Source organism: Sparus aurata, chromosome 4, assembly GCF_900880675.1.
Source record: "Sparus aurata chromosome 4, fSpaAur1.1, whole genome shotgun sequence".
NCBI lineage: Eukaryota > Metazoa > Chordata > Actinopteri > Spariformes > Sparidae > Sparus > Sparus aurata.
In genome coordinates, this window is record NC_044190.1 from 26,149,399 (window position 1) to 26,177,262 (window position 27,864).

Below are 27,864 nucleotides of genomic sequence, written 5' to 3' on the forward strand. Positions count from 1 at the left end.
GTTTGTTGCATGTTTTCAAGCTGGTGGCCGAGACGTTCACACAGCAATGTTTCCCTGTCCTCTATTTAAACTAAATGTGACCTTCGAAGTGATTTATAGCTGGTATTTAGAGTCCCTTGACTTATGACCACAACAGTAGAGGGATGGGTGTGTCCTTTGCTTTCTTGGCAAAATACGCCGGAAGGGAGGAGGGCCTGTCTGTCGGTGCATCTGTCTGTCTGACGTCGAGGTGCCAGAGACAGACGGTGCCGCCGTGTGCTTGGTGATGGCAGCGAACTAGCTAACTAGGAAGGACGACTATACCTTTAAGTGAAAGAAAGCGAAACAAGAAAACAATCAACGATATCGCTGGGACGCTTGGCTAGTTTACCGGGACTCACAGGGACTTCGATATGATATTAGTCAAACTAATTCTCATGTTCTGCTGCCTACGAGACGTTACAGGTGAGTTTGCCGTTGATTCACAGGAAAAGGAAAGTGCCCGGGGGATCGTCAGCGGAGCAGCCGCCGCTAATCGGATCAGGCAGTTGTACTCTGGCTGTTTAACTTGCTAGCTAGCTGGGCTAATGTTGACGGTAACTGTAGTGTTTGTTGCTACTTATCCGTGTTTCCTCGTCAGTGTGCGGAATAGTTCCCCGAATAATTTCGTATTGAGTATTCAAATGGAGAACAGCCGTTTTTGGGTTTTTTTGACGGGTCCTGACCGGTAAACTAACGTTACAGCGCTAACGTCTGTAAACACACCGTTTTGAATGGCGCGGATGAAAGACACTCGGAAGTAATACGAAGTGTTCAGAGACGAGAGGATAATGTGAAAACAACAAAGTTTAGCTCTGTCCATGAAGCAGCATGTCGTCTATAGATAGCAGGTTACTTATGTAGATATATGATATGTTGCGCTGCTGCAACATTTGACAGCTATTACATCTGTCAAGCAAATCGCCCACTGATCTAAACCTCCCAGCATTGACCTGCTGTGACCTTAACTTAAACGTTTATCTGGTCCACAGCAAAAAGACCCATAATGTCAGCTAGCTAGTTAGGGATATTTGGGGTATTTTAGTGTCTAACTTGCTTGCTTATTCTGTGACATATCTGAATTTCTGTGAATATTTTTGGGGAACAAAAGTAAGTCGACACATTTCATTTGACTATTATTCCATATCCATGCACACGCAGATATGCACCCATATATCAATACTCCCTAACTAATTTTGAGTGGTGTCGCAACTCATTCGTCTTTCAACCATTTCGTCAAGTGCTTACTTAAGATCTTCTCTCACAACATATCATGATATCTAAACAGATCTCTGAGGACTGTGTGGATGCAGACAGAAGTGTGCTGTAATGCCAGTGATTTTAATCAAAGTTTCCATCTCAGTGAGTCATTATTAGTGAGGAAAGCAGGGCAGATCCTCCACTGTCATGTAATTGAGGAAGAATGCAAGTAAATTGATTTACCCTGAAGATTACTGTATTTCCACCTTATCGCTGACTCTTATCACTGAGGTATTTTTATACCATTTCCAGATTCCACACAGTTATACAGCCTGAATAGTCACTCACAAACATGACAAAACATCAGACAGACACCCTAAAATGAGATGAAGGTGGTGGTTTAAACTGATTGCAGAAATGGATATCGGCAAGTTTAAGTAAACGATATCGCCATTCACAGGAATTTGACTAAACATAGCAGCTTGTAACCCTTGAGAAGAGCGATGTTAGATTTTTATTTATTTATTTTTTTTGAAAGAATGCTGCTCAGATTCAGAATCCAGTTGCGCAAGTGCAGGGTGAGACAAAGCACTGTTCAAAACCGGGACAGGAAGCCAAACTAGGTTTTTATTTGATGCTCTTACATTGTTTCCATGCTTGTTCTTTTTGACAGTCAGCCATAAGATAGCATATTTGACTTTGCACTTCCGTTTATTGTTAAATATTGGCTTGATCACTTTTAACAAGAAGATTATCTGATGGCATATTTATGTGTTGCAAGTTATGAAAATTAGATTTTTATTGCTGGAGGATTGTAATTTTTGACCCGCGTTTCCCAAAGCCTACATTTATGGTTTGTTCCAGATACGTTTTGTGGCGCTCACTCTTTTGTCTGTTTGTATAAAAAAACAAACGGAATGTTCAAAGCTTGCGCTGTACAAGACATGATTAGGGCAGAGTGCAACAACATCATCCGTGCGTGCTGCCTGGCATATCAGCAAACACAGCAAGTTCTTCTACAGCAGTGCTATTTGAAGTGTGAACTTATAGTGAGAAAGCCCTCAGTTTTCTCAATTCTTACCTTACTTCTTTACATTTATTGAGCAGACAGAAACGTATAACAGCCTCAGCTGTTCACGTAAACAAAGACAGAAACTCTTTGTGTGTACTTTCAAGGGAGAGGAAAGAAGGGGGACAAAGGACTTCCTCATCTGAACCTGCTACAAACACCTGGCAATTTGTGTCTTTCCACTGAGCCACATACTATTTGTGATTGTGAATGGTTTAGCGTGAAGGACCGAACACTTCTGAGGAATTCAGTGTTTCAGATAAACATGGTTATCTCATTTTGACACAGCTGCCGTGACTGGTCTGCTCACAGTGGTGGTGCGTTCATGTAATGTAGCGGTTTCGTTATAGACGATCTCGTTCAGACCTGATGCTTGCTGGTTACAACCAAACCTCTTGCTGTTATTTTTCCAGTACCTTATGAGACATAATGATGCAGAGAGACATTCTGAGTTGCTCTGAGCTGTGGGTTGTCTGATGTGTCATACCATCACCCAGCATGCATGGTAATGTGAGGCTCGGATCAGTTGTGATCCATGCTGTTGTCACCTCCTCTGCTCCTGTCAGCAGTTTCCTCTCTGTCAAGACTTGCACTTCACTGGGGCACCTGAGGCTGAACCAGATTGCACTGAAATCATGATGACATAGCTTTTACAGTAAAATTGACTGCCAGTTTTTTTTTTCCTGCGTTATTGTTGCTGTCTATACATTTCAGTGAGGTCATACATTTAAGCCCAAAATAGAGTAGGATCGTTACCTCACCGCCAGGTCATGAATCAGTAAGTTTTTCTCAGCATTAAAAAGTACCTACGAAAGAGGATTTAGTGTAATAGTGTTAAGTGTATAGTGTGTGTGTGTGTGTGTGTGTGTGTGTGTGTGTGTGTGTGTGTGTGTGTGTGTGTGTGTGTGTGTGTTCTCCATGGCAGTTAAGTGAATGTCTTTGAGCTGTGGACAAAAGATTATGTCATCTTGGGCTTTGGGAAAAAGTGATCAACATTTCTCACCTAACGCTGACATTTTGAAGACCAAACAATTTATCAATGAATCAAGATAATAATCAACAGATGAATTGACAATGAAAGTGATCGTTAGTTGCAGCTCTGTTGAAAAATATTTTGAGCATGAGGCTTTTATAGGTAACATGTGAAATTTTAAATACATTTTATTGAGTCATGATGACAATTTAATTGTTTGAACTGTACCTGAGCTTGATATATACAAGAGACATTCATAACCCTGATAATAGCAGATGAGGTCAAATTGTAATGACCTAAGGAATATGAATTTAAGCTGGCATGTGGCCGTTTTAGGTTAAGGGGCTGCAGTGTAGTCTCTTCAAATGAACACTGTTCTGGTGGAATGTTGTAATACCAGTTGAGTCCGGTGGCTGACAGACAACCTTTCCCCCTAGCATTTTAAGCGGTATAGTTATTGACACCACTGTTCAAAGATAACTGGATCATTTGCATTTTCCTCAGTCACACCAACAACATCACATCATTCATTACAGACGAAACTGGTGTTTATTCAGTCATTTAGTCTATTGCAGAAATAAATGGAATAACCTTCCTTTGCCTGGGTGACTGTGCATCCAGTGACATGATGAGGTTTATAAGGAACCAATGTAAATGCAAATGTTTTCATTATTCTATATCCATTACACTGTACAATCAGTATTTTCTTCATAAAGATATGTTGCTGGGTTACAGAGTTTGACTCAACAGATCTGTTTAATTTCCTTATAATTGTCTTGATAGTTTACATTTTTGTTTTCATCCAGTGTTAGCCTCTGTATTAAAAGACATGACTGTTAACTTTGGAGTGACAGTGTTTTATCAATGATCATTTTATCTCCGCTCACTTAACCAGTGTCTAACTTTCACTTCAGCATATAAACAACATCACACAATATGTATGTTTTACTTATCTGTATATGCATTCCTTTTTTGAGAGTGTAGGGCTTATATCCTGAAACCAGGATTAGGATGTTTACATACTCCAGTTGCCCAGACAACAACCAAGGATTATAGTGTGCATGTAAAGGCACTCTATTAGAAAATAGCAAATTATACTGTAGTTGCTACATTCTTTTATTTATGATATTTTCACTCCTTTTTTAGTGTGTTGACATGAGCTGAAATGTTAAACAGTCTAGAAATAGTGAATGCTAAGTTAATCTGCAAGCCACAGTCTGTTGATAAATCAGCCTGGTGCTGTCACAATATTACATATTAATAAAGCTGTCGCATCCTACTGAGATAGCAGATCTGGGCAATCTGAGCTGGCAGTGTTTGTTTTTGTACAAAATCAACATATTCTCTGAATAATTACAGCCTCGCTCTCTCACCCCAAAGTTGTCTTGTTCGTTTTCTGTCTGGTTGTTAGTTTAGTGTAGTTTGCTGCCATTAGTTTTATTTGTAAAGAAGGGCTAAAGAAGCTGAGAGTTGGAATATTTTCTTGCTGCATTCATGGACAAGTTACTACTAGCCTGGTACAGCCTCTCCCAGTCTGGGGAGTTGTGACTCCCACCACAGGAAAACAGTGCAGGGTAAAAATCCCAGGCAAGGTGGTGCTTATTCCTTTTGACAAGTGGGCGTCTTGATATTGTGTATTTTTTACATTCTTTCTACACAAAAGCTTAGAGCTCACTGTCTGTGCCACATTTTTAAATGTACCCCTCGCTATTGAACTTATCTCGAGGTTGCTTTTGTGGCTCACAGCAGAGCATTTCCTATCATAAGCCAAAACTTCAGGCAGATACTTATTTAGGGGACGTCTGTGTTGCCTTAGGAATGGAGATTAGCATTGAGACAGCCTGCGACCAATTCAGCCACTGTTCCTCGCACAATGACATACAGTAGTACTGAAACAGAACTGCGGTCACCTGATGTGCATCATGTGCTCCTCACTTGTGCTTTAAACTGACTTTCTTTGTCTTTGTGAAAAGAACAAAGAAATGGTCAGTCTAAAAGCTGGCTGGATTACCTCTGTGGTCACGTCAATAAGCTGAGTAAGCCTGTTAAGCACGTATAGTGAGCGACCGCTTGTACGATAGCTGGACACTGTTACAGAGATTCATCCCTGTTTTTCAGTCCAGTTGTTGTAAATAAGTGTATTCAAAATTAATGAATAACTAAAAACATGAATTGATTATTTAATTTTTTTTCAGTCAATGGAGTGCTGACATTTTCTTGAACACAAAGCTAAATGTCTGCCTTACGTCAAATGTTTGTTGACAGATACTGATAAGCTGTTGAACTCTCTTCCAGGTCAGTTTCGGAACCCCTTGAACAAATATATTCGCCATTATGAAGGTTTATCATACGACACAGAGGCCCTGCACAGCAGCCACCAGAGAGCCAAGAGGGCACTCTCTCCTCAAGACAAAACTGTGCAGCTGGACTTCCAGGCACACGGAAGGTCAGTTTTAGGTCAACACGCACACACACTCACACACTCACTCACACACACACACACACACACACACAGTGTCCTCTTCACTTTTTCATGACTCTCTTTCTGTCCCCTGACTTTATCTCACACTATACTGCTCAAATTTTTTGTGAACATTCGCCTTACCCTGTGCACTACAGTTGTAAACTGAAGATACTCTAAGAATTGTATCATAAATCTCCAAATAGATTCACCAGTTTTCTTTTGTAATTTAAGAACATTTTGAACAATATTAAGTACCTGTATTCATTAAGTTAATGTCATGTCTTTTCTTCATGACCTATGCTGTGCTGGTCTTGTTTTGTTTACTTAGTAAGTCATAGTGTCTTTACCGCAAGATTATATTTTCATATGCAATGATTAACAGGCAATGCATTTGAATGTGATATGGATATGAAAATGTTCACCCAGTTCCCCCTCTTGCCAGTAGATTAATTCATACTAGGTTATACTCTGTATTGAACCATCTGGTCATGAAAATAACTGTAGCCAAAGACTAAATAAATGTGACCATTATCTTGGCTTAAAAGTCCCTGTGTGGAAAGGTGTGTGGTCTTCTTTGCATTGGACAAGAAATATGTGAAAATTTAATCAACCCTAGAAATTTGAGGGATTGATCTCAATTGAGTGGTATAAAAGACACTTGCCACTATGTTGTAGGCTTCTCTCGTAGCTGCAGTGACAATATTGTGGCTATTTAAAACTCTGAAAAGACCAGACTAACCACATTATTGTAAGCTGTAATGAAACCCTTCCCCTTTTCCCCCATGATAGTGGAGTCCCCTTGTTTTACTTCCACCTCTTTCTGATTCTGCTTTAAATGGCTTGTAATTGGAGATGAGCCCTTGTCAATGCCAAGTCGCCTGAGTACAGTGGTGCCATACTTGTTTTGAAAACAGAGCATTTCAGGCAGTAACACTGTCAAAATGTTCTCTGACTTGTATAAGCTGAGTTCATATCACTTTGTATAAAGTCACAGCAGACTGCAGTAGAATGTGTTTGAGTGAAAATAAATGGTACCAAAAGTGGAACAGTAGAATAAATGCAATGAATTCCATTTGCATTAAATGCTGTTGCTGTGTAAATTTCATATGTCTTCATACCCAGATCATCTCTTTGTTTAATTTATACCAATGAAAGAAGAAAATAACATTTTAACTCACCTTTCTGAGTCAAAGACAGTAGATCCGGTGGCATTGTTTTAGAATTTTATGACAGTCTTTCTGAGTGTAATGATAGGCCTCAGCTCATACTACAGTCATTACTAGACCCCAGTTTAGCCTCACCACATGACATAGAATATGTGGACCAGCTGGCTTGCCTTGACTCGCTAACAATTGAAGTATGTTTTTAGTTGCCTTTAATTTGTACACAGATATCACCCCTTCAGAATCCATACACAGTAAATTGTATTTTAATATACTGTCTTTATGATGCACAGTTCTTTTCCTGTGAATAAGAAATGTTTGTTCTATTTGCCCCTTTCTGTCTCCCTCTCATTTGTATCTCACTGTTCTCTCTTACTGTTTATCACGTTTTGCCAAGTTGAGGAACATAACAAGAATTACCTCAGACGCACTGTTTTTCCTGCAAGCTCCCGCCTGTGTTCCTCTACACCAGGCCTGTTTATTGTAGGTTATCAGGGCCCTGTCAAACAGATCCCTTTCCTGTGTTTTTGTGCTCTTTCCTGTTCACGCTAGCCTCGAACGCACTGCCTGAATTGGTGAGGCAATCGCAGCATCATGCTGCATAATCATTTTCAATGTCTGAGTACTCTGTAGGGTATAAAGAGGATATAGACAATATAAACATTATTTAGTAGAGGAAACTGTATTGGGGATGGTTTGCAGTTTGATGAAGAATCTTGTCCAAATGGACCGGCAGTATATCTACAGTAAACAAACTCCCATGGCTGCTAGTAGCAAAGGAAACATTACCAGCAGCACTGCACAAACATGGCATGTTGTGAAGCAGGCCAGACATTTTCAATAGAAAGTACACAGTGAAAGATTTATGAACAGTTAGGACAACATGAGGAAGGAATAATGAGGAAGTGTTGAAATACTGATAGTTACATAGTTAAATCTCTCTGGATGTATTGTCATATGACGGGTACATTTGTGGTCTGAGGGCAAATTATGTTACATTTTCATCTCTGTATGTTGACCCTGTAGAGAAAGTTTAGCTTTTTGAAGTTTAGCTTCAAATTATCGGCACTTGTTAGAAATGGTCTAGCATCAGAGTTGTGGAGAGAGCATTGTATACCTGTGTAAAAGTTGTAACAATATCGCTCTATAAAAGCAAGGAATCTCTGTGTGTGTGTGTGTGTGTGTGTGTGTGTGTGTGTGTGTGTGTGTGTGTGTGTGTGTGTGTGTGTGTGTGTGTGTATGTATATGTATCTGTGCCTCAAATATCTCTGCGGATCAGGATCAGACCGATCTGAGAGTTTTAACATGGCTGCTGCGTGGTTCAAGGGTGTGCAGCGTCGCATTTGTTTGGACTGCAATGATACCGTGAATAAATTATTTCAGAAATGCTTTAGAAATTCCGCGAGCATTGTCCACCGGAGCCACCACAGTCACGTGAGCACCAGAGCCAATCACTGCAGAGCCCACCGCCACCCCCCACCTTAAGAAACAAGCGGATTTATACCTGCAGCAGCGCGAGCTGGACCGGGATTTTGCCAGCGGTTCGGTCCTGTTATGTTCTGTGCATCTAAACTGACTGTTGTGGATAATGAGACTTAATGAGTCCGGACCAGGTCTGAGGAGATCCGGAGACGCGCGGACAACAAAGTGGAATCAGAATCTGTGGATGTTCGTGCCGCTAGCTACGTGGCCCACCTCCCGAGTCGACGGACCGGACCCACCGGCACGTCCAAAACCGGACCTAGTGTAAATAATATCCGCCACGCTTTTTCGCGAACATTGCCATCACGTTTGCTTTGTGTCTGGTGCAGGAAGAAACGGCAAAAACGGGCTTTTGTCACTAAAGTGTCCAAGCAGCAAGTTTGGTTGTTGAGGAACAGGAAGTTGTGGGAGGGACGGAGGCGGATGAATGACAGGCAACGACGGTCGGCGAAGAGACAGCGATATTGAGAGTTGAGAGATTTGTGACATTTAACGTGTTTGGAGTGTATTATGTAGTGTTTGGTGTAGTGTGTTTAGTGTCTAGTGGAGTCGGTTTTTTGTTTAATGAGTCAAAACAATGAGGAGACTGTTGAATGAGCATTGCCTGCATTTAAATGTAAATAATTACATATCATTTTGTAAATTTTTTTAAATGAATGCACATATTTAGCACACAACAATTTATATTTGCATTATAAGTAATAAAAAATGGTTTGTTAAACATATTTGTGGTTTTCACAGTAAAAAAATCTAACCTTTGCTACTCGGATTTTATGTTTGTTTTTTTTGTGATTTTAGGTCCATTGTGTTAATACAGTTTGTCAAAATAAAACTGTACAGTCACACATGTGAGGTTGTGCTGAAAATAATGACACCAAGTAAATAGTTTTTAAGGTGAAATATAATGGCAAAATCAAAAATAGTCAAAAACGGCCAATTATACCCTGGAATATCGGATTTCACAACAAACCTAAATATCCCTGACGTCCCACCGTCAAACACAGCCTCATTTGGCCTTCCATGAAAATGCTACTTAACCTCCCACTTTTCTATAGGAATACATTTTTCTTACGGGCACTGCACTAGTCATAATTAAAGATAAGTAAGTAAGTAATGTTTAAGAGAGATTTTACGGCCTTTAAGCTGTTGTATGATGTATTGACATCATATTATACATAAGCATTTGTTTGAATAGTGATAAAGTAAGCTTTAAGATAGACATAATCAAGCCAGTTGTCATAAAGACAGTATCTCATTCTTTACATCCTTGCTGAATTGTATAAGGTTTAAAAGTGTGGACAGAAACGCAATCTCCTTTCTGTGAAAACCCTATGTAAGGCTCTGTTGGTTTGTTGTAACAAGAGAAAAGCCTGTGAATGCCCACTCACATGAGTATTTGTGGCTGGATCAGGTGATGGAACAAGGCAGGGCAGACGGTTGTCCCTGTGCAGAGCTTCTTTACAAAGTTGGGTGCCAGTAGTCAGGCACAGGCTATGATACAGTGCTGCAGGAAATTACACCATTCACAGTTCCATTTAGTGTCTACCTTTCTAAGCTTAATTTGTTAGGTGTATTTTTCCGCGTTGTAATACTAGAAATGAAAAGATTTGAAATCATAAGAGTTCAGTAGTGTTCAGAGGCCCAGCCTCGGATTCCTGTTTTTGAGAAATGATCTTCACCCACATATGGAGCCAGAAATCTTCTTGTCTGAAGTCTATTTTTACTTGCACCTGTACAAAATGTTTTATTTATTAGCTGTTATCAAATAACAACAAAGACCGAGGTCGAATGTCATGTTTAATCTTATCCGCCCTGCTCTCAAACTTGCAGCATCCTCTTCAGGGCTGTAAACTAACTTTTTGGCTCACCTGCCAAGGGGACCAGTAGATGAAAGAATCTACTGGCCAAGTAAATTTTTTACAGGCCAAATAATAAATTGCTTCTTTTTGTTGCATATACATCTGTTTCAGTAGTTTTCATGGAGATAACAGTATTATCTACCAATACATGCTTAGAAAAGAGGCCAAAGTATTATTTAGAAATAAATTGTAATATAATTAATTACATTTCATAACATTGCAAATTGAAAACTTGAACAGTGCAAAACTTTGACAAAGGAAACACTCATTAATTAACTATCAGGCTCCGTAATAGACTTGTCAGTGGCGACTGTACCATAATAACATTTACACTGGATTTGATAGACCCATGGTTTTACACGTTTTGTGACGTGACAACTGTTCTCATATTAAGCCACTTGATTATCATACTGAAACCTAATTGAAGGAAGTTGTTTAGAAATTATGCGCAACTGAAGTACAACTTCCCTCAGCTCATGAGATAGAGGTGTTGTCATTGCTGCGCTCGAATCACAGCCACTGTGCCAAACTTTTAAAGAGCGGTGAGGCGCACGCTACGTTGCTTCTGAGGGGAACTATTTTCTACAGCGGTGACGTCGGGGGAGCTACTTCAGTGCGACACACAACAAATAGCCGGTTTAGCACTAACGTTTACTACCATCTTTGCTACTACCAACACTAATTTATCACTTTACAGCTACTACAATGTTTTGCTATATCATGCATAATTTATTGCAAGAGCACGACCATCGGGACAAACATTTACCTGCCCCGTGGCATGTATCCCTCCAAAATTAAGTCGCCAGGGGAATATTTTAGTCGCATTTGGCAAGTGGCGACCGCTAGTTTACAGCCCTGATCCTCTTACTAAATTCCTGTTTTCAGAATTATTGAAATGCTTTTTCTTCAGCTCATAAATGTCTTTACCCACAGCCATTTTCTTGATCAGCAGTGCACACATGCAACTCTCAACAGAGGGTGTGGTTATGCTACAACTGTCCCCTCTTGAGCAGAGAGCTTATCAGTTTTTAGGACTGTGATCATAATAAAGGAGAACACTGCAGCACACCTTGACAGTATTGTCATACATATGCGTCTTTCTCAGCTTTAAAACATAAAAACATACACAATGGTAGAGCTGTCAGCTAACGACTCTGTCTTCTACCTTCCTGTCTGTGGTACGCTGTACTTACGAATGTGAGTATAAGAAGAAATACTGCAGCTTTCCTTTATATTGAATATTGCAAAAAGTTGAACAATCAACCAGGCAACGCACGAGAGGATGCTCCTCCATAGAATGTATTTATCAACTATTTTTAGCCAGATTGCTCATAATAGTTGATAAACTATGTTTTAAATGTACAGTAGACTGTAGCTATTGACCTCCTGGTAGGTATAGCATCTCTGTAGACACTGCTTGAGGGCACTCCTTTTCTTGAGCTGGCCTGCTTACTGGGCAAATTGTATGACTGTCAGTATGCTCAGCGTTTGGGATATGTCTGAATAATTTATCAGTCAGCTGCTTCTGTGAGATGAGCAGTGCTGACTTGATACACAGCCTCACCTCTTCCTGTCTGTTGCAAGCTGTGTTTTTTGTTGTTGTATGGAACAGTGATTGTCTTTCTTTTTCTGACATTAAACCTTTGACCATCTAGTGATTTTTTTTTTTTTTTTTTTTGCTGAAAATCTGTCAATGTTATTTTTTTCTTCTTCTATTCTTCTCATCCACTCATGCTTCTTACTTGCTTGGTTAGTTTGCTCCCAGTCCCGGAAAGGCTGAAAGTTTAGTGTTAAGTATTTTGTGTTCCCTCACAATACATTTAGCTTTCACCCTGATCCTTAAAGGAAGGCTGAGCTGTATCATAATATAGTATTAGGTTTTATGTACTGAACCTCTCCAAGGGACTTCTGCATTGCTCTGATTATGACTATAGTCATAAAGTGGCAGAGCTTTAGCTGTTGCTGTTATTGTGATTATGTCTGTGATCATGGCACTCCTTTCTTTGATTGTTATGATTATGGCTGTTCCACATTAGTTTTTTAAGCAGTGTGACACTACATGCAGAGGCTGTGCATGTGCAGTGAATTGACATGGAGGTGTTCAACTGTTATCTTGAAGTTACTGTCTCTGTAACACACCTGTCATATGTGATAGAGGAAGCAAAGTTTAAAATTGCCTGTGTTTTCTTAACTGATTTTAATAGGAGCAGTAAAGAGTAGTCAGAGCGTGGCTGCTGTAGCCATATCCACAGAACCATAGGTTCAACCATAAGTAATTATAAGCGATAAATTAAGTTCACATTTCTGTCATGTGTTTTCCTAAACTGGCTGGACATTAACTAGATTAGTTAAGATTCACTTTATTATCCACAACAGAGGTTGATCTTTTGCTACTTCTACTAAAACTGTTACTAATTAGGGGTAATGAAAAAATTAAACAAAAACAAGAGCAGCTACATGTCAAGTGATTCTCAGAATGAACATCACTGGTAGCTGTTTTAAAATGACTTCCCATGGTCGTCAGGTGGCGAGGGATCAGATTTGCAAAAAGTTGCACAATGCTGTTTTTAAGCTACTACATTTGTGTTTTCCATGCCAATGAACAACAAAATGCCACTGCACCCAATATAATAATGCCGAATGAAATTCCAACTGAATAATGTACTTATGGATTCAGCATCTGTGACCAGTGTGTGGCATCATGGGTCAACTGAGCTCTTGATGGGACATAGATGAAGTCATGAGGTCGTATTGATCGTTGTCAAGTCCATTAATGAGGTTGGCAGAGGCCAAGAACTGTAACGGGTGTGACAGGATGAATAACAAAGAGGGGCATTCAAACTAAATCTCTTGCCCGGGGATGTCTGTGTCACTGACTCTAAAGAGTAGGTCATATTGCAGTTTTTCTCCCACGTTTACCAGTTCTTTACCGGATCATAACAGATGGCTTGAAATTAGGGAAAAATACACTTAATCCTTTTAACTTTGCATTTATATAAACACAGGCCTGGATAAATATAAAAGAAACAATTGTGATCAAAAACAGGGAAAGAAATATTAATTTCCTTGGTATCAGTATTACAAACATTGGTTTGCTTCTTTAATAGTAATCCATGCCTAAGTAGTGAAGGAAACCAATGAAAGATATTGTGCAAGTGACATCAAAGGATGTGTGTGAAATGATAACAGGAATGATGAAGGGGAAACTAAATACTAAGTAAGGTCAAGGATTCATCCTGTTCAGGGATATCCTGGACTGTGTCTGACCTTTTTCAACATCATCGGCTATCTCACTGTCCCTAACATTATCTGTACTACTCCTCCCCACAGTCTACTGTCTGTCTCTTGTTTCTTTTGACTTTACTGTTTTTTCTGCTCGTTGTCACACTACAGTAAGCCTGTCTTCACACATTTCACCCCTTTTTTATCCCTTTAAACACACCTGCTTCTACAAAACATCTGTGGCTTCAGTAGATGTTAACAGTATACCCTTTCCCAGAGCCACTTGGAGGTAATTAACCCTCTATGTTTTGGTCTGTCCCCCAAATTTTACACAAACATTGAAAGGGCTTTCCATCAATTTTATAAATGATGGCTAGTTTACAATCATGTGGTGTGCTACTCAGCCTGATGTCCTCTGTGGGTCTGGAGGGAGCTTTCCAAAGTCTGAAACAATAACTTTGCTGGTGACATCACATTATATCATCTCTGCTACATTCAGTCAGAAAACCTTTAGAAGAAAGCCTGTGTTACAAACTGGAGGAGTTTAAGGATACCCTGGAGGTATTTGCTACTGGTTTTATGCTGTTCTGGTTGACAACTAGTCGTGGAAATACGAGTATAGCTATGTGCCAACAGAGCCAGTGAAGAACAAGGATGTAAACAATGCAGGATTTAAAAGGTTTTGGTGGTTAACTATGTATGAATTTGAAGGGGTGTGTCCCCTTCTGTCAGGCAGGAGTTGCTCATTAGCACACCCCTGTAGTCACTGCTGTTTCCCACTGTCACTCTGAGGGCAACCTCCAACTGTCTCACCCAGCAGATAAAACTGTGCTTGTTGTAGACTAGCCAAAAATGTGTTTTGACCTGTTCTGGATTATGTAAACCTAGACCATTAAAATGATACCGTTCATAAGTGGCTCAGCATGAGTAGTAATGTGAACTTCATTTGAGTCATCTTCAGGAAGTTTCACACCTTGAGACTAAACCATGTGATTGAGAAAGAGATTCTCGATAAGGAGTATTCCTCTGAACCACATTGCCTTCCGGGAAGTTACAGAAGTGTCTCATGTGCACCTCATGTGATTGTTGCCTTTTTGTCTTTTGACTTCACAGTTATGTGAACAAGAGGATTGCAAAAAAATGTACTGTGGCACAAGTGTTCATGTGCTTTTCCTCATGACATAATTCTCCTTCCGACTCACTGAGTACAGCACTGAGCAACAACCAATGCAGCGGCACAGTGAAGCTCAGTAAAAAGGTGTAAATAAAGCATCTTCTTCTGCCAAATTCTCCCTCTGTGTGTTATCCTTTAATACTAAAACTCTACGCTGAGAGCATCACATTAGCAGAGCTCCAGGGTTGAGTGTGAAACTTTCAGCAGGACTGTGTCATGCTGCCTACGTGTCAGCATGGCAAAGAACAACTTTGCTATGTTGTGAAATGCTCACTTTAATGAGACATTTTCTCTTCTCTTTAGACATTTTAACTTGCGGATGAAGAGGGATACATCTCTATTTTCTCCAGATCTCATCATTGAGGTGTCAGGGGAGGAGACACCCATTGATACATCACATATTTACAGTGGAGACATCTTTGGTAAGTCCAGCTTTTTCTGCGGATGCATGGTTTCTTAAAGGGAAATCCAATTAGGGTGTTTTTTATTTTCAATTGAATTAAACGTCTTAAGCCCTTCTCATTGTGCTATATGTATCACCCTGCATTATATCTTACATCATCTCTTGAACAACGTCTCAAACATTTAAACCAAGTGACAATGTTTTTATCTAACATATTTTTATGTGCATTATATGATACTGTATGTGAGTGAGAGAGAGAGAAATTTAAAGTTAGTTTTTGTCCAGTGTTTATCACGTCACAGTCAAGTCAAGTCAACTTTATTTATATAGCACATTTCATACAGCATGCGTAGACTCAATGTGCTTCAAGATAAAAGCATAACAATTGCAGAGATCATTCAAGAACAAAAAACATGTACGAACATGCAGTCCATCACACACAGAACTTACTGTTAGCTTTCATCAATTTCTTCCTTCCGTTCTTTTTCCACACCCTTCCTGGACATCTTCCTGCTGCCCGTCTCCAGCAGAGTTCAAATGAACACAGAAAAAAAGGAGGCTGTTTTTCCTGTTGTGATTGGTGTGTGTGTGGGAAATAAAGATACAGAAAAGGATGTTTTGTCTGCCCCTGCTTATCCTCACGGTGTTCTGTGTTTCAGGTGAAAAGGGCACACTGACCCACGGCTCTGTGGTTGATGGGCGCTTTGAGGGCTTCATTAAAACCCACCAAGGGATGTACTATGTTGAGCCCTCGGAGAGGTACCTTAAGGACAAGGATGTGCCCTTCCACTCCATCATCTATCATGAAGATGATATCAGTAAGTGTCTGCCATTGCGTGTGCATCACTGAAAGTTGCTGTGAGGTTTAGGGCAGCTCCAGAATGTACGTGAAGGGAAACGTTGTCACTCCCTTATTTTTAGAATATTTTTGACATGTGGCTTGTTGGTTGTAATACTTTTAACAGTAGCCTTCTCAAATGCATGTTAACAAGATGACAACATAACAACATATTAACAAAAGATTAAGAGAGTTCAATATTTTTAGGGATGCAGAGTATTACATTTTTTTCGATGTACAAATAACTTCATTTTTTTCGATATTCTGATACTTGCATATCGGGACAAAAAAATAAAAAATAATTCCACCTAATCCCCTATGACAGGATTAACATATTATTAAAGGTGCAATTTTTCAGATTTTTGTTGTTAAAAACAATTAAAAGTGGACTAAAATTATCAACAGAATGTGAAGACACAATAATTTTGACACTATCAAGTAAATATATTATTTTGAGGAGATATTGCCGAAAGCACCAACAAAGCTACTCTGGTAATTTGCTGCCCCCCATTAGTTTAGAAAAATGAAGGAAGCTCTTTCATTTAAATGTTCAGTTCGTACCGATGTCGATATTTGACATCAAAGCCTTTATCAGGCTAAAATAATAAAACTGTGATGTGTGCAAGTGTTGTGAAGTAAGGGGCTTGGGGTCAAGCAGTTAATAGACCAGCCTGACGAGCTTGGAGAGAAAGTTATGTTTGGCAGAATGGTAGTAGCAGGATTTGGCTCCGGGTCCTTGGCCATGGTCAAGGTGGTCAGCATTTATTCTGGAAGCAGGAGTGGAGCATGGCAATGTGTGGGCGCATGACTCTGAGTCATTTCTGAGGTCGGACTACAACCAACCGATGCTCGATTAGGAAAAACTGCTGGCTTCAGGCCCAATCTTTTCCTCAAGAAGAACAGAAAACTCAAATGTTTTGAGGAGATTTAAGACAGGCGAGGTGGGGGTGTCAGCGCACACAGTGAAACAAACACTGCACGAGTAGAAACATCAGCTAGATCAGCTAGTTATGTGAGACTCATGATTCCAGCCCAAAGAATTGCATGAGCAGAAGAGAGTCTGGTATGAAACCCACCCTGGCTTCGGGCTGAATAATACCACACACGCGCACACACACACACACGCACACGCATGCATAAACAGACATGAAGAGGTTCTTTTGAACGGCTGAAGGTTATTTAAGCAAATGTTTAATGCATTTGAAAGCGACTCGCTAATTTGATTTTAACAAAAGCACATATTGAGAAGCCCCAGCAGTGGTTTGTTATCTGTTGAAGTCATCCGCCCACAGCAGGAGCATGTAGTTCCGTCAGCAGTGACGGAGAAGAAGCTGGTTAACAAAAGGTTGCGGGTTGAAATGAGGAAACATGAAACCTATTAGATTAATGAAGATGTTTGTACGTCTTTTTGCCTTAATTCCTGCTCTTAATCTCAACAGCAACTCTTATTTGGCAGTTTTACATACAGTCATGCTATCTTATCACTGCTGACTGCGGGTGTGGTCAGCCCTTACAAAACTTAGGTGGATGGATGTTTTCCAAAGTTTACCACAGGTTCATGGTCACACATTTGACTGTAAAAAAAGGTGAATGACTGATGTTTTTAAAAACAAAAAAGTTTCCCCTTTTTAATTTTCTGTCCAAATTGCAAGGGCCTTTCGATTAGCAGTTGAATGAGATGGCATTCACTGTCGGACAAAGAAGGCTTTCTCAGAAAAAAATTGAAAATGCATTGTCAGAGATTGAACGCGCTGTTTCAGTGTGTGTCCAGTCAGTTTAGTAAACAGCGCCGTACTGTTCTCTTTTCTGAATGGCCAACAGTGGCTGTGGGACTTCAGGCTGGGATCATAAGTTTTTCAAATGCAAGCAGCTAAGAGGCAAGCGAGCCATTAGTTTTTAACAGTTTGATTGAAGCCAACATCATTAGAACACATTAATTTGCAGACCCAGCTAAAAAAATATTCCATCTTCAGATTAGTTTATCTTTTTGAAAACCCATTTTGTATGCCAGCACTTTATGATCAAATAAATCAAATTACCGGTGTCACAAGTGTAATATTGTGTTGTGTTAAATAAAGTTGCCTTGGTACACTGTCTGCATTGTTAATTATCATGGCACTTTGGACAATGAACCTTATAAGGCTTATAAAGGCAAAAACTGCATGGCAGCAATTAGCCATTTACTTTCACTATGAGCAAAAACCCCTGCTGTTGTTTTGTCCCGCTTGCTGCTAGACTGAAACAACTAGTGCTATAATCCTCTTTTAACCTTTAGTTTTCATATTAAACAAGCTAAAAAGAAACATGATATATTACTCTTCTCCAATCTGTTTGTTCATACCTTCTTTATCTGAGACTGCTTTATCACTGTGACCTCTACATTATTTGATGTGGGATTCCTGTATGGGTGTGGCCAGTGTTGAACTGCTGTGTTGTGACTATCAGCAGAGGTGGTGATTGTATATCGTGAGACTGATCCCATCTTGTTTTTGTGATCCAGTAAAGTACAGCTGCTAAATCCAGATGGTCATGTTATCTAGCAGATGTAGCATTGTTTGTAGTGCTCCAACTAACAATTGCCGATTATTTCTTTAATAATCAATTAGTTTAAATGTAGTTTGGTCCAAGTCTCAAGTCTGAAGTAATTTTTCTTGGGCAAGTCATGTCACGGATTGTGTCCAGTGGAACATTTAGTTAAGGCAAGTGAAGTGCCAAGTCATGTCACTCACTCAAGTCTAGTCTAGTAAGATTCTTGATCTGAACTTGTAACCAAAAAGACCGGAAACTCTATTCATATTGTACACAGACTTTGTTTAAAGGCCCATCCCACTTGCCCTTTAAAATTCAATGCAGCAGAATGTCAATGCAGTGTGTATTAGCTTGGGGAGAGCACTGTTTACACAGCCGCTGTAAATTGGAAAATGTCTGGGTTAAGCAGAGAAGCAATTGTTTCAATCAGTGGAGGAAAATCAAGTGTAATAACTTTTTCTGCTCAGTTGACTGATTTAAACGAAATAGAGGACTCGGATGTGTGGAGAGAAAATCCATATCGCTCAAGCCTTTTTTTTTTTTTTTTTAATGCAGCACCCAGACTCGCCCTGATTCACTTTCTCCAGCCTTGCTAAACATGATTTCAAAGAGGTCCATGGTTCAGTGTAAGCTCTTCTCAACCATTCCTTTATCTTCTACTCCCTATCTGCCAGATTATCCTCATAAGTATGGCTCAGAGGGCGGCTGCGCTGACCACTCAGTGTTTGACAGGATGAAGAAGTACCAGACATCTGGAGTGGAAGAGGAGCTTGTCAAAGTAAGTGCCACTGCCAGCATCACAACAAAGCCCCTCCCCCCTCCTTGCAGCTCATAATTAAACACACAGATGGACAAAGAGATTAAAAAAGATTGCGTCTCTTATCTATTCCACCTAACTCTAACATTGAGAGCATGTGTAATTTTAGCAAAGGTGTAAATGCTTTCAGTCTTGCACTCGATTATTAGCCATGATGAAGCCACACTCAGAGCTTTAAATACTCTTCGGTACAAGTGAAGAGAGTCTATTTCTTCCTACCAGTGGCTGAATTCACCATTCCGATAGTATTGAAATATTGTTATAAAGGCTTGCAAAAAAGAGAGAAAAAAGGGCTTACTGTAATCAAAACTGTATTTGGCAGGGGATAGAGTTGGCCATCTATTTTACTCTCCTTAGTTTCTGACGACTATGCCTTCCACAATCCATCTCCCTTCTCCTCATGCTGACTGTTGTTGTTTTTGTACAGGGGGTGAGCAGTGTGTTGGAAGAGGAGAGCTCCTACGGTCCTGTTATACTGAGGAAAAAGAGGGCAGCAGCAAAGGAGAAAAATACGTGTCAACTCTTCATCCAGACCGACCATCTCTTCTTCAAATACTATGGAACAAGAGAGGCTGTCATTGCACAGGTATGGTCCCATGCATACAGAAGCTGATTGAACATATTTGCTGGCACCTAAAACTCAAATATATGTCCCATCTTTAGTTAAAGGCCTGATTAGCAGATAATATCATCAGGCAACAGAATCATCCTTTCCTCATCATCCTCCAGAAACAAGCTATCATGAGTTGTCTGAATGATGACTTTCTCTGCAGATCTCCAGCCATGTGAAGGCCATTGACTCCATTTACCAGGGCACAGACTTCCTGGGCATCAGAAACATCAGCTTCATGGTTAAAAGGATCAGGGTGAGTTGTTTGCTCACAATGAGTTTGCTTCTAGCCTCTGGTGAATCGAATGTCAGTTGCCATTTTGAGTGCAGAATCAGTTTATATAACAACTGACCTGAAAAGCATCAGGCTGCCAGAATTTCCTTCGCCAAAGGCTTTTTAGTTTCTACAGGGTCTCTCTACTACTGTAGGGTTCTCTCTCCTTTGTCACTTCTGTTCTGTAACTGTTCAACTCTTATTTCTTCAGATAAATACCACCAGTGATGAAACTGTAAAAAGCAACCCTTTCCGCTTTTCCAACATCGGAGTGGAGAAGTTTTTGGAGCTCAACTCTGAACAAAACCACGATGATTACTGCCTCGCCTATGTCTTCACTGATCGAGACTTTGATGATGGGGTTCTTGGCTTGGCTTGGGTTGGTGCTCCTTCAGGTTGGTACACAACACAACCGCAACACAAACACACACACGACCCTGATAATGTCTTCCACCGTTGGTGAGAGACATTTCAGCAGGGTCGGTGCTTTCAAACACAAGGACTTATTTCAGTTGAACAATACTCCTCCTATTCGCTACACTGATCTTTGGCAGGGTAATACACATTGTTCATCTGTGATTTTGTAAAAGCAGTATTATGTAGAAATTGGCTTTTTAAAATTTTATTTGACACCCCCCAGAGTTTCTGAGTGCAATACGATTATGGCCTGCGAAAAGTTGAAACTGACTCAACTACTAGAGAAATGCAGCCAGACCCCACATTGCAGTGGCCAATCACATAAGTTGGAGATCAGGCGGGCATGTTATTTAGCATGGATAAATACTACAGAGGGTCTTGTCCCCCAGTTTAAAACACAGCAATGATCTGTTGTCTGATCTGGTTGATTACTGTTATTTTTAATCCGTCGATGAGGACAAACAATCACTAGTAGGACCAGTATGCCAGTAGCATAACAACATAGCAGTTTCGTCTTTCTGCAAACAAAATATTACTTAAATCCTCCCTGTCGACGCACATAATTTAAATCAACATATTTATGTAATGGATCACGTCGATACGTCCATGAACTAATTCTGGCCATTATCTAGTATACAATCCAAAAAAACGTAAAGTTAGATATAATTTTCCTTGCAAAAAGAGGGTTCCAGAGTGACTTATCTAAATACTCAAACATTAGGATCAGAGGATGTAGAAGAAATGAGAACACTCTTTCACAGATTAGAATATATTTATGTTTCGGTCATTATTAATCTGCTTATTTTTTGCACAGTGGTACAAGAGTAGGAGGGCAGCTGGATGTGAGCATACGTCTCACTTTGAAAGTCACTTTGTTGGTCTTAAAATGTATTTATCTCCTGATATGGAACAAGGTGGAAATGTAGCATTATAGGTGTTATGTGCTCTATCATGATTTTACAATGTGTCATCTAGTTGATATGAGAGCGTACTTTAACGTATTCAGATGCTTTATGTCATAAATGATACTAAGAAACCATTGAAATCTACACATAGGAGCATTTATTCTAGCAAGTGTTGCATTTTGTGAATATCTGAATACTAGTTTATCTAATACTTTTGAGAAAATAAGTCTATTACAGAATCATACATATTTTTGATGAGGTCCAATAGGAATGCCTCTGCCTGTCCTCATTTAAACTGCATCATTCCTCACAGACACACCGTGCATGCATGAATGATAGTTATAAAGGGTTCTCTTTCATTTGAATACGTTCAGACACCACCATCTCAACGTGACGAATACAGCAACAAACACGGACGATCAATATGGGCAAATTAGGAACGCTGTAAGCTAAAAGGATCGATTGAGTATAAGAGATGGAGGGGAGATGGGTTGCAGCTAGCAGCGGGATGATTGTTTGAACAAAGGGAGACTGGAACAAACGGCCATCAGCGATACTGGTCAAGCACAACTAATATGGATCCTATTTGATGTGACCATTTGGTGTTGAGATATAAGTAGCTTCAGTGGTGGAGCTACACAAGCACACACAGATACAGATATACAATAAACAGACATTTAATGTGCAGGCAGACTCATGTATACTTGCACATAATGGACGCATTGTGTTTTTGCTTTAAGTGGTTTGGTCTCATGTTTCTGCATGAGTGGAAGCCGCCTCCTTATGACTGGGTTTATGGATTATGGAAAAAGCAGCTGCAGCAATGCAAGCATGCTTATTGTTCACAGTGGTTGCAACTGTCTTTTGTTGTGCTATTCAAGTGGATGCTTGTTTTAGGCATTTTTCATTTTTAGATGACTTAAAGTACAGAAAAAGACAGCTGTTTTAGCTGGCACACCTTTGTATTCACCACGTTAAAATGCTTGCGCAGTTATATTTATAGTAGTATATCGTATTTTTTTGTGTAAAATCATGAAAATCATGTGTAAATCATGTTGTTATTATTATGAGTGAGGGCAGGCCTTTATTTACTAGGATGTTGAGTAAAAATATACATATATATTTAGAATGATCCGAATCCCTGCATGGATTATGTTAAGGTAACTAATAAGAATGATGGCCAGAATTATATATTAAGACCACAGTACACAGTAGTTAAGAAAAAGAATGATCATATTATCATTGGAGTGCCAATTAAGAATCTATTTTCCGTTGCATGCTGTCTCCTTTTCTTCTGCTGATGCAGTTGGTCTGTGTTTGTCAGGCTGGGATCTTTTAGGTTTGTGTCTACTTTAATAGCTCAAATTTTCAAAGAAGAATTTTGATAAGATAATTTTCTTGCAGAACAGGTGTCTGTCTTTTCACACTGCCATTCGCATGCGGGGATCCTGCGCCAATTCTCCTCACCGGCCTCTTTGTGAAAGTTTCAGATGCGGAGAGGGGGGAAATTTCGCTCCGGCGCTGATCCGCCTCTGGAGGTAGTATCAGGGCCGCATTATTGGTGAGCCGTCCCAGTGTGAACGGATAAGCCGGAGGCGCGGAGCGAGGGCGTGTCAGTCTGACAGTCTGATAACTGCACAGGTCCTTCACTCAACTAAATACAGAGAAATGTCCCACAAAGCAATGTTACTGGACCGAACAAAAGTAACATAGTAACTGTAACTGTGTTTAGCAACTTATATGAGAAAAACAGATACCATAGCTGTACGTGGAGAAGCATCTGTCCTCCTGTCTGTCCTACCGACTCTTCGTCACATTTCTGCCCGAAAAACAGTGTCTGTCACCGGCAAAAAACTTAAACTCACCGAGTGTTTGTGATTAAAATAAATCTCCGCGACCGTCAGCCCTCCGGACCGAGACTTAACTGAACTTTCCCCCAGAAAACAGCCTCCATCCCCGCGAGTGACAGAGTCAGACAGCGTCCTGTTTACTGATGGTGATTGTGTATATTTATGTAATTTTGCGTGAAAAACTTAACTCCGTCACTTTCCAGGTGGGTCAGGATCTCAATCACTACACATTATAACAGCATCTATATGATTATAAACTGTCCGCGGGTTTAGATTAACAGGGGAACACCTGGGGAAACACCGACGTCATCAACATGACGTGTACCGTCACGCCTCTTTAGGGGCCGCAGCGCTGGCTTTCTGTGTGAATTACACACGTGAAGGCGGAGATGCTTCACTCTGTGTGAATCACCATCGGCAGAGAATTGCAGGCTGTTTAAAAACGGCTAGAGACATTTAAGCATCAGAGACACTTTGTTTGATATTGTATCTGACACCACATGTTATACACCTTTTTTAATAAAAACTAATTTTAGACTTGACTCGTAAATGAAGACCGATATGTTTTTGGTTTAATGGTTAAACTGACACTACAGAGACCTGGCTGATACATTGATCAATATGGTATAGAAGAATAACTAAAGCTAACTTATCCTTTCCCCACAGCAACAGACATGTTTTTGAAGCTGATGAACCCATTTCCAGTGAGTAGCACAATATTCCATTCTTATCTTATATTTCCTAATCTCATGCAACAGGAAGCTCAGGCGGGATCTGTGAGAAGAGCAAACTCTACTCTGATGGGAAGAGGAAGTCCCTGAACACTGGCATTATCACCGTGCAGAATTATGCCTCCCACGTCCCTCCCAAAGTGTCACACATCACCTTTGCTCATGAGGTCGGGCACAACTTTGGCTCCCCTGTAAGTATTATGATTTAAAACACTGTTCTTTGCCAGTAAACTTCTTTCTCCTGCCAAGCTGTGCAGCATATTATATGCAAACTGTCTCTTCAGTCTCTCTGCCCTCTGACCTGTTTTACAGCATGACTCTGGGACCGAATGCACCCCTGGAGAGTCTAAGTTGCAGGAGAAGAAGGAGCAGGGCAACTATATCATGTACGCCAGAGCCACATCAGGGGACAAGCTCAACAATAACAAGTTCTCCCTCTGCAGCATCCGCAATATAAGTGCTGTTCTGTTGAAAAAGAGAGATGATTGTTTTGTCGGTAAGTTCCCTTTTATGAACTCATCTGTTCCTGTCTATGTGTTAGAGAGAGCTCCCATCTTCATGCTGGTGTGTCTGTGTGTACAGAGTCCGGCCAGCCTATCTGTGGTAATGGACTTGTGGAAAATGGAGAGGAGTGTGACTGCGGCTACAGTGATCAGTGTAAAGACCCCTGCTGCTACAGTGCCAATGAAGGGGAGGGCAAGAAGTGTAAACTCCAACCTGGCAAAATATGCAGGTCAGATGTGATTTGTATGCCTCTACAGCACAGTCCTGTGATTTGTCAACGTAATAAGCATTGTTGTCAATGGAACATTTTTGATTGCATATTTATAATTCTTAATTCCACAGTCCCAGCCAAGGACCATGTTGCACAAAAGAGTGCACTTTCAAAGGCGCAGATGACGGATGCAGACCGGAGTCCGAGTGTGCCCAAGAGGGCAAGTGCAATGGAGCCACTGCTCTGTGTCCCACTTCAGAACCAAAGCAAAACTTCACCTCCTGCCATTCAGAAACACAAGTCTGCCTCAATGGGGTATGTTATTTTAAGTCACCTTCCTGCTCTTCCTTTCGTGTCTGGTTTGTGCAGTTCTTGGGCTTGTGTTTGTATTTAAAGTGTTTTTATGTCTGCAACCTACTTGTTTGAAACCAGGTATGTTCTGGTTCCATTTGTGAGAAGTATGGTCTCGAGGTGTGCACCTGTGCCAGCAAAGATGGCAAAGATGTCACGGACGAGGCAGCTGAGCTGTGTCACGTGTGCTGCATGGAGAAAAGTAAGTGGCAGGCTGCGAACACATGCAGTAGTAATATTAAGCCTCAGTTCTGTAATATATGACATTGGTGTACTTTTGAGTTATTGAGCTGAGATATTGTCAGTATCTCAAGAGTAATCCCTTCTCCTTCTACTCACAGTGAACCCCAGCACCTGCAGCAGCTCCGGCTCCGACAAATGGGCCAGATTTTTCAACAAGACGGTCACAACGCTGCAACCCGGCTCACCCTGCAACGACTTTAAGGGTTACTGTGACGTCTTTATGAGGTGTCGTCTGGTGGACGCCGATGGGCCTCTGGCGAGACTTAAGAAAGCCATCTTCAATGCAGAGCTCTACGAAAACATTGCAGAGTGGATAGTGGTGAGTGTATCAGTCAAGGAAATAACCTGTTGTAAAGAGCTGTCAACACAATGTCACAAACGCATATAAAACTATTTCTGTTGCGTTTTCTGGCCTGTATTAAGTCATTCTTTAATATCACCCTTTGTTATCCAGGCTCACTGGTGGGCAGTGCTGTTGATGGGCATCGCTCTCATTATGCTAATGGCCGGCTTCATCAAAATCTGCAGCGTCCACACTCCCAGCAGCAATCCCAAACTGCCCCCACCAAAGCCACTGCCAGGTATTGTACATCAAAGATGCAGATGTTTATATTTACATCAAAAGAGTTGTGGACTGTTCCAGTGCCCTGCATTCATTTTAGACAATAGAAGTTTATTGTTAATCTGGAAAATATCCTGCCCTCATCACATATCTTTGTCGTAAATTGAGGGATCGTTGTAAAAAATGCATTCTGTTTTTAAAGACTGTATCGAAGTCTATGGGAGATGGATGGAGAAACACATTAAAACCAAACGTATCCATGCCAATGAGTTCTAACGAAGAAACGCCTCCAGAGAATGAAAGAACAATGTGATAAAACAAAGCAGTCGTCAACCTACTCTCTGAAGTGTGTTCTTTCATTTTCTGGAGGCATTATTTCCGCATAAGTCACACGATGTGGATTTGTAGGGCTTTGGTGTGTTTCATCATGCAAAATGACCCTTGAGTCTTTTTAAGATTCCTTGGGGGCCTCTCTCCTGCATGTTTTGATGTTTCCTGCCTCAGCACACCTGATTTTTTTTATTTATTTTTTTTTAAATATTTTTTTGGCCTTTTATGGCTTTATTGATAGAACAGCTGAAGATATGACAGGAAACAGGGAGAGAGAGGGGGAGTGACACGCAGCAAGGACCCAGGCCGGGTGTCGAACCCGGGTCCGCTGCAGAGCCTCGGCACATGGGATGCGCGCTCTACCCACTGAGCTAAACGGCGCCCCCACCACACCTGATTTGATGGAATATGTTGCACCACGCTTCAGCAGAGCTGTGTGACGAACTGATCATTTGAATAAAACAGACTGAGATGAATTCTGTTCAGGCAGCTTACGAATATTTTTAATGATTTTTTTTTTCTTTTTGAACTTGCAACATAATCTATTATTAATCTTTTCATTTGTAAAGAAGACTAGAGAATAATGAGGCTGGTTATAAGAGGCTTGCTACTGTCTATCAGGAGAGCTGGATATCTAGCTTGAAATGCATGTTATAGGTTTAACATATTACTGTGTTTGCCTCGTCTTTTTTGCTGTGGACGCCTTTCTAAAACTCTGCATCCATATCCTTTTTTTCTGTCAATGACCTGTAGGTACACTGAAAAGGAGAAGACCACAGCACCAAAGCCAGCAGTTACAGGCCCAGCGCCACCACCGTCAGCACAGAGAGGACTATCAAATGGGACAGATGATACGCTGAGACACTGGGCTGCTCTGCGCCTTGGCTCTTCCTAGTGCCTACAATAGGAGCACTTCTCTCCAAAGAGTTACCTTTACCACCTATTGCAAAATTCAAAGAACTTGAAACTGGATCGATTTCACTGGACAAAAAGCCTGAAGGGGTTTTTTTCTTTCCTGGGCCTAACAAACTCACTCGGCACCTCTGCTCTGAGAGCCAGATTAGCAGTGGTTCACACAGCTTTATAGGAAACGAATAACTTTTCCAAGGAGGGACAGGAGAAGAAATTCACTGATCTCTGTTATGTGGTCTTAATCTTTGAATGCTTTTTTTTTTGTTTTTTTTTTTGTTACCAGAATGGAGGAGAGAGACGCAGCTGTGTGTTCGAGTTGCCTTTCTCTGTCCTCCATCTGTGCTACCTTTTTCTTTCATATTCTTCCTCTCTGAAGTGCTGCCATCTTCAGCATGAAAGCAGGACTGCAGGTAACATGGGGTTTTTTCTTGCCAATCAAAAACAACATTGAGAAGCTGAGTTGGAGGGAAAACTTGTTTTTTGCCAATTTAATTAGGTTGTTTTAAGTCAAAAGCACCGTCAACAGTTGAAGCTCTTTATTTCTAAAGCATACATGTTTTCTGTCAGCGTGCAATTGTACAGATTTCACAGTAGGGTTTTCTTTTTCAGTGTTTCAAATGGAATTGATTTTCTGTTTGACAAATTACTATTCACGTTTTTTAATTCACTTTCTCAGGATTAATAAAACAATGGAAAACAAGTGTTTTGAGTGGAAAAGATAGCTGCATGTGTATTTCAGGGTGAAGTCCCTCC

The 27,864-nt window shown here is 40.5% G+C and overlaps 1 protein-coding gene across 1 annotated transcript; it reads left to right on the forward strand.

Annotated features, from left to right (window-relative positions):
• Nucleotides 1-27,811, forward strand: adam10a (ADAM metallopeptidase domain 10a). The gene is made up of 16 exons (XM_030414272.1): nt 1-444; nt 5,556-5,706; nt 14,928-15,046; nt 15,687-15,845; nt 19,069-19,172; nt 19,639-19,797; nt 19,985-20,077; nt 20,307-20,490; nt 24,026-24,189; nt 24,311-24,494; nt 24,581-24,731; nt 24,845-25,028; nt 25,146-25,266; nt 25,406-25,626; nt 25,762-25,888; nt 26,953-27,811. Exons 1-16 carry the CDS (start codon nt 393-395, stop codon nt 27,057-27,059), a joined length of 2,280 nt encoding a protein of 759 aa, XP_030270132.1. The 5' UTR covers nt 1-392; the 3' UTR covers nt 27,060-27,811.
• Nucleotides 27,812-27,864: the final 53 nt, after the last annotated feature.

Coding starts and splice junctions, on each gene's coding strand:
- adam10a (XM_030414272.1), top strand. CDS start 393: ATGATATTAGTCAAACTAATTCTCATGTTCTGCTGCCTACGAGACGTT. Junction 25,267..25,405: donor CGTGTGCTGCATGGAGAAAA/GTAAGTGGCAGG, acceptor TTCTACTCACAG/TGAACCCCAGCACCTGCAGC. Junction 25,889..26,952: donor CCCACCAAAGCCACTGCCAG/GTATTGTACATC, acceptor AATGACCTGTAG/GTACACTGAAAAGGAGAAGA.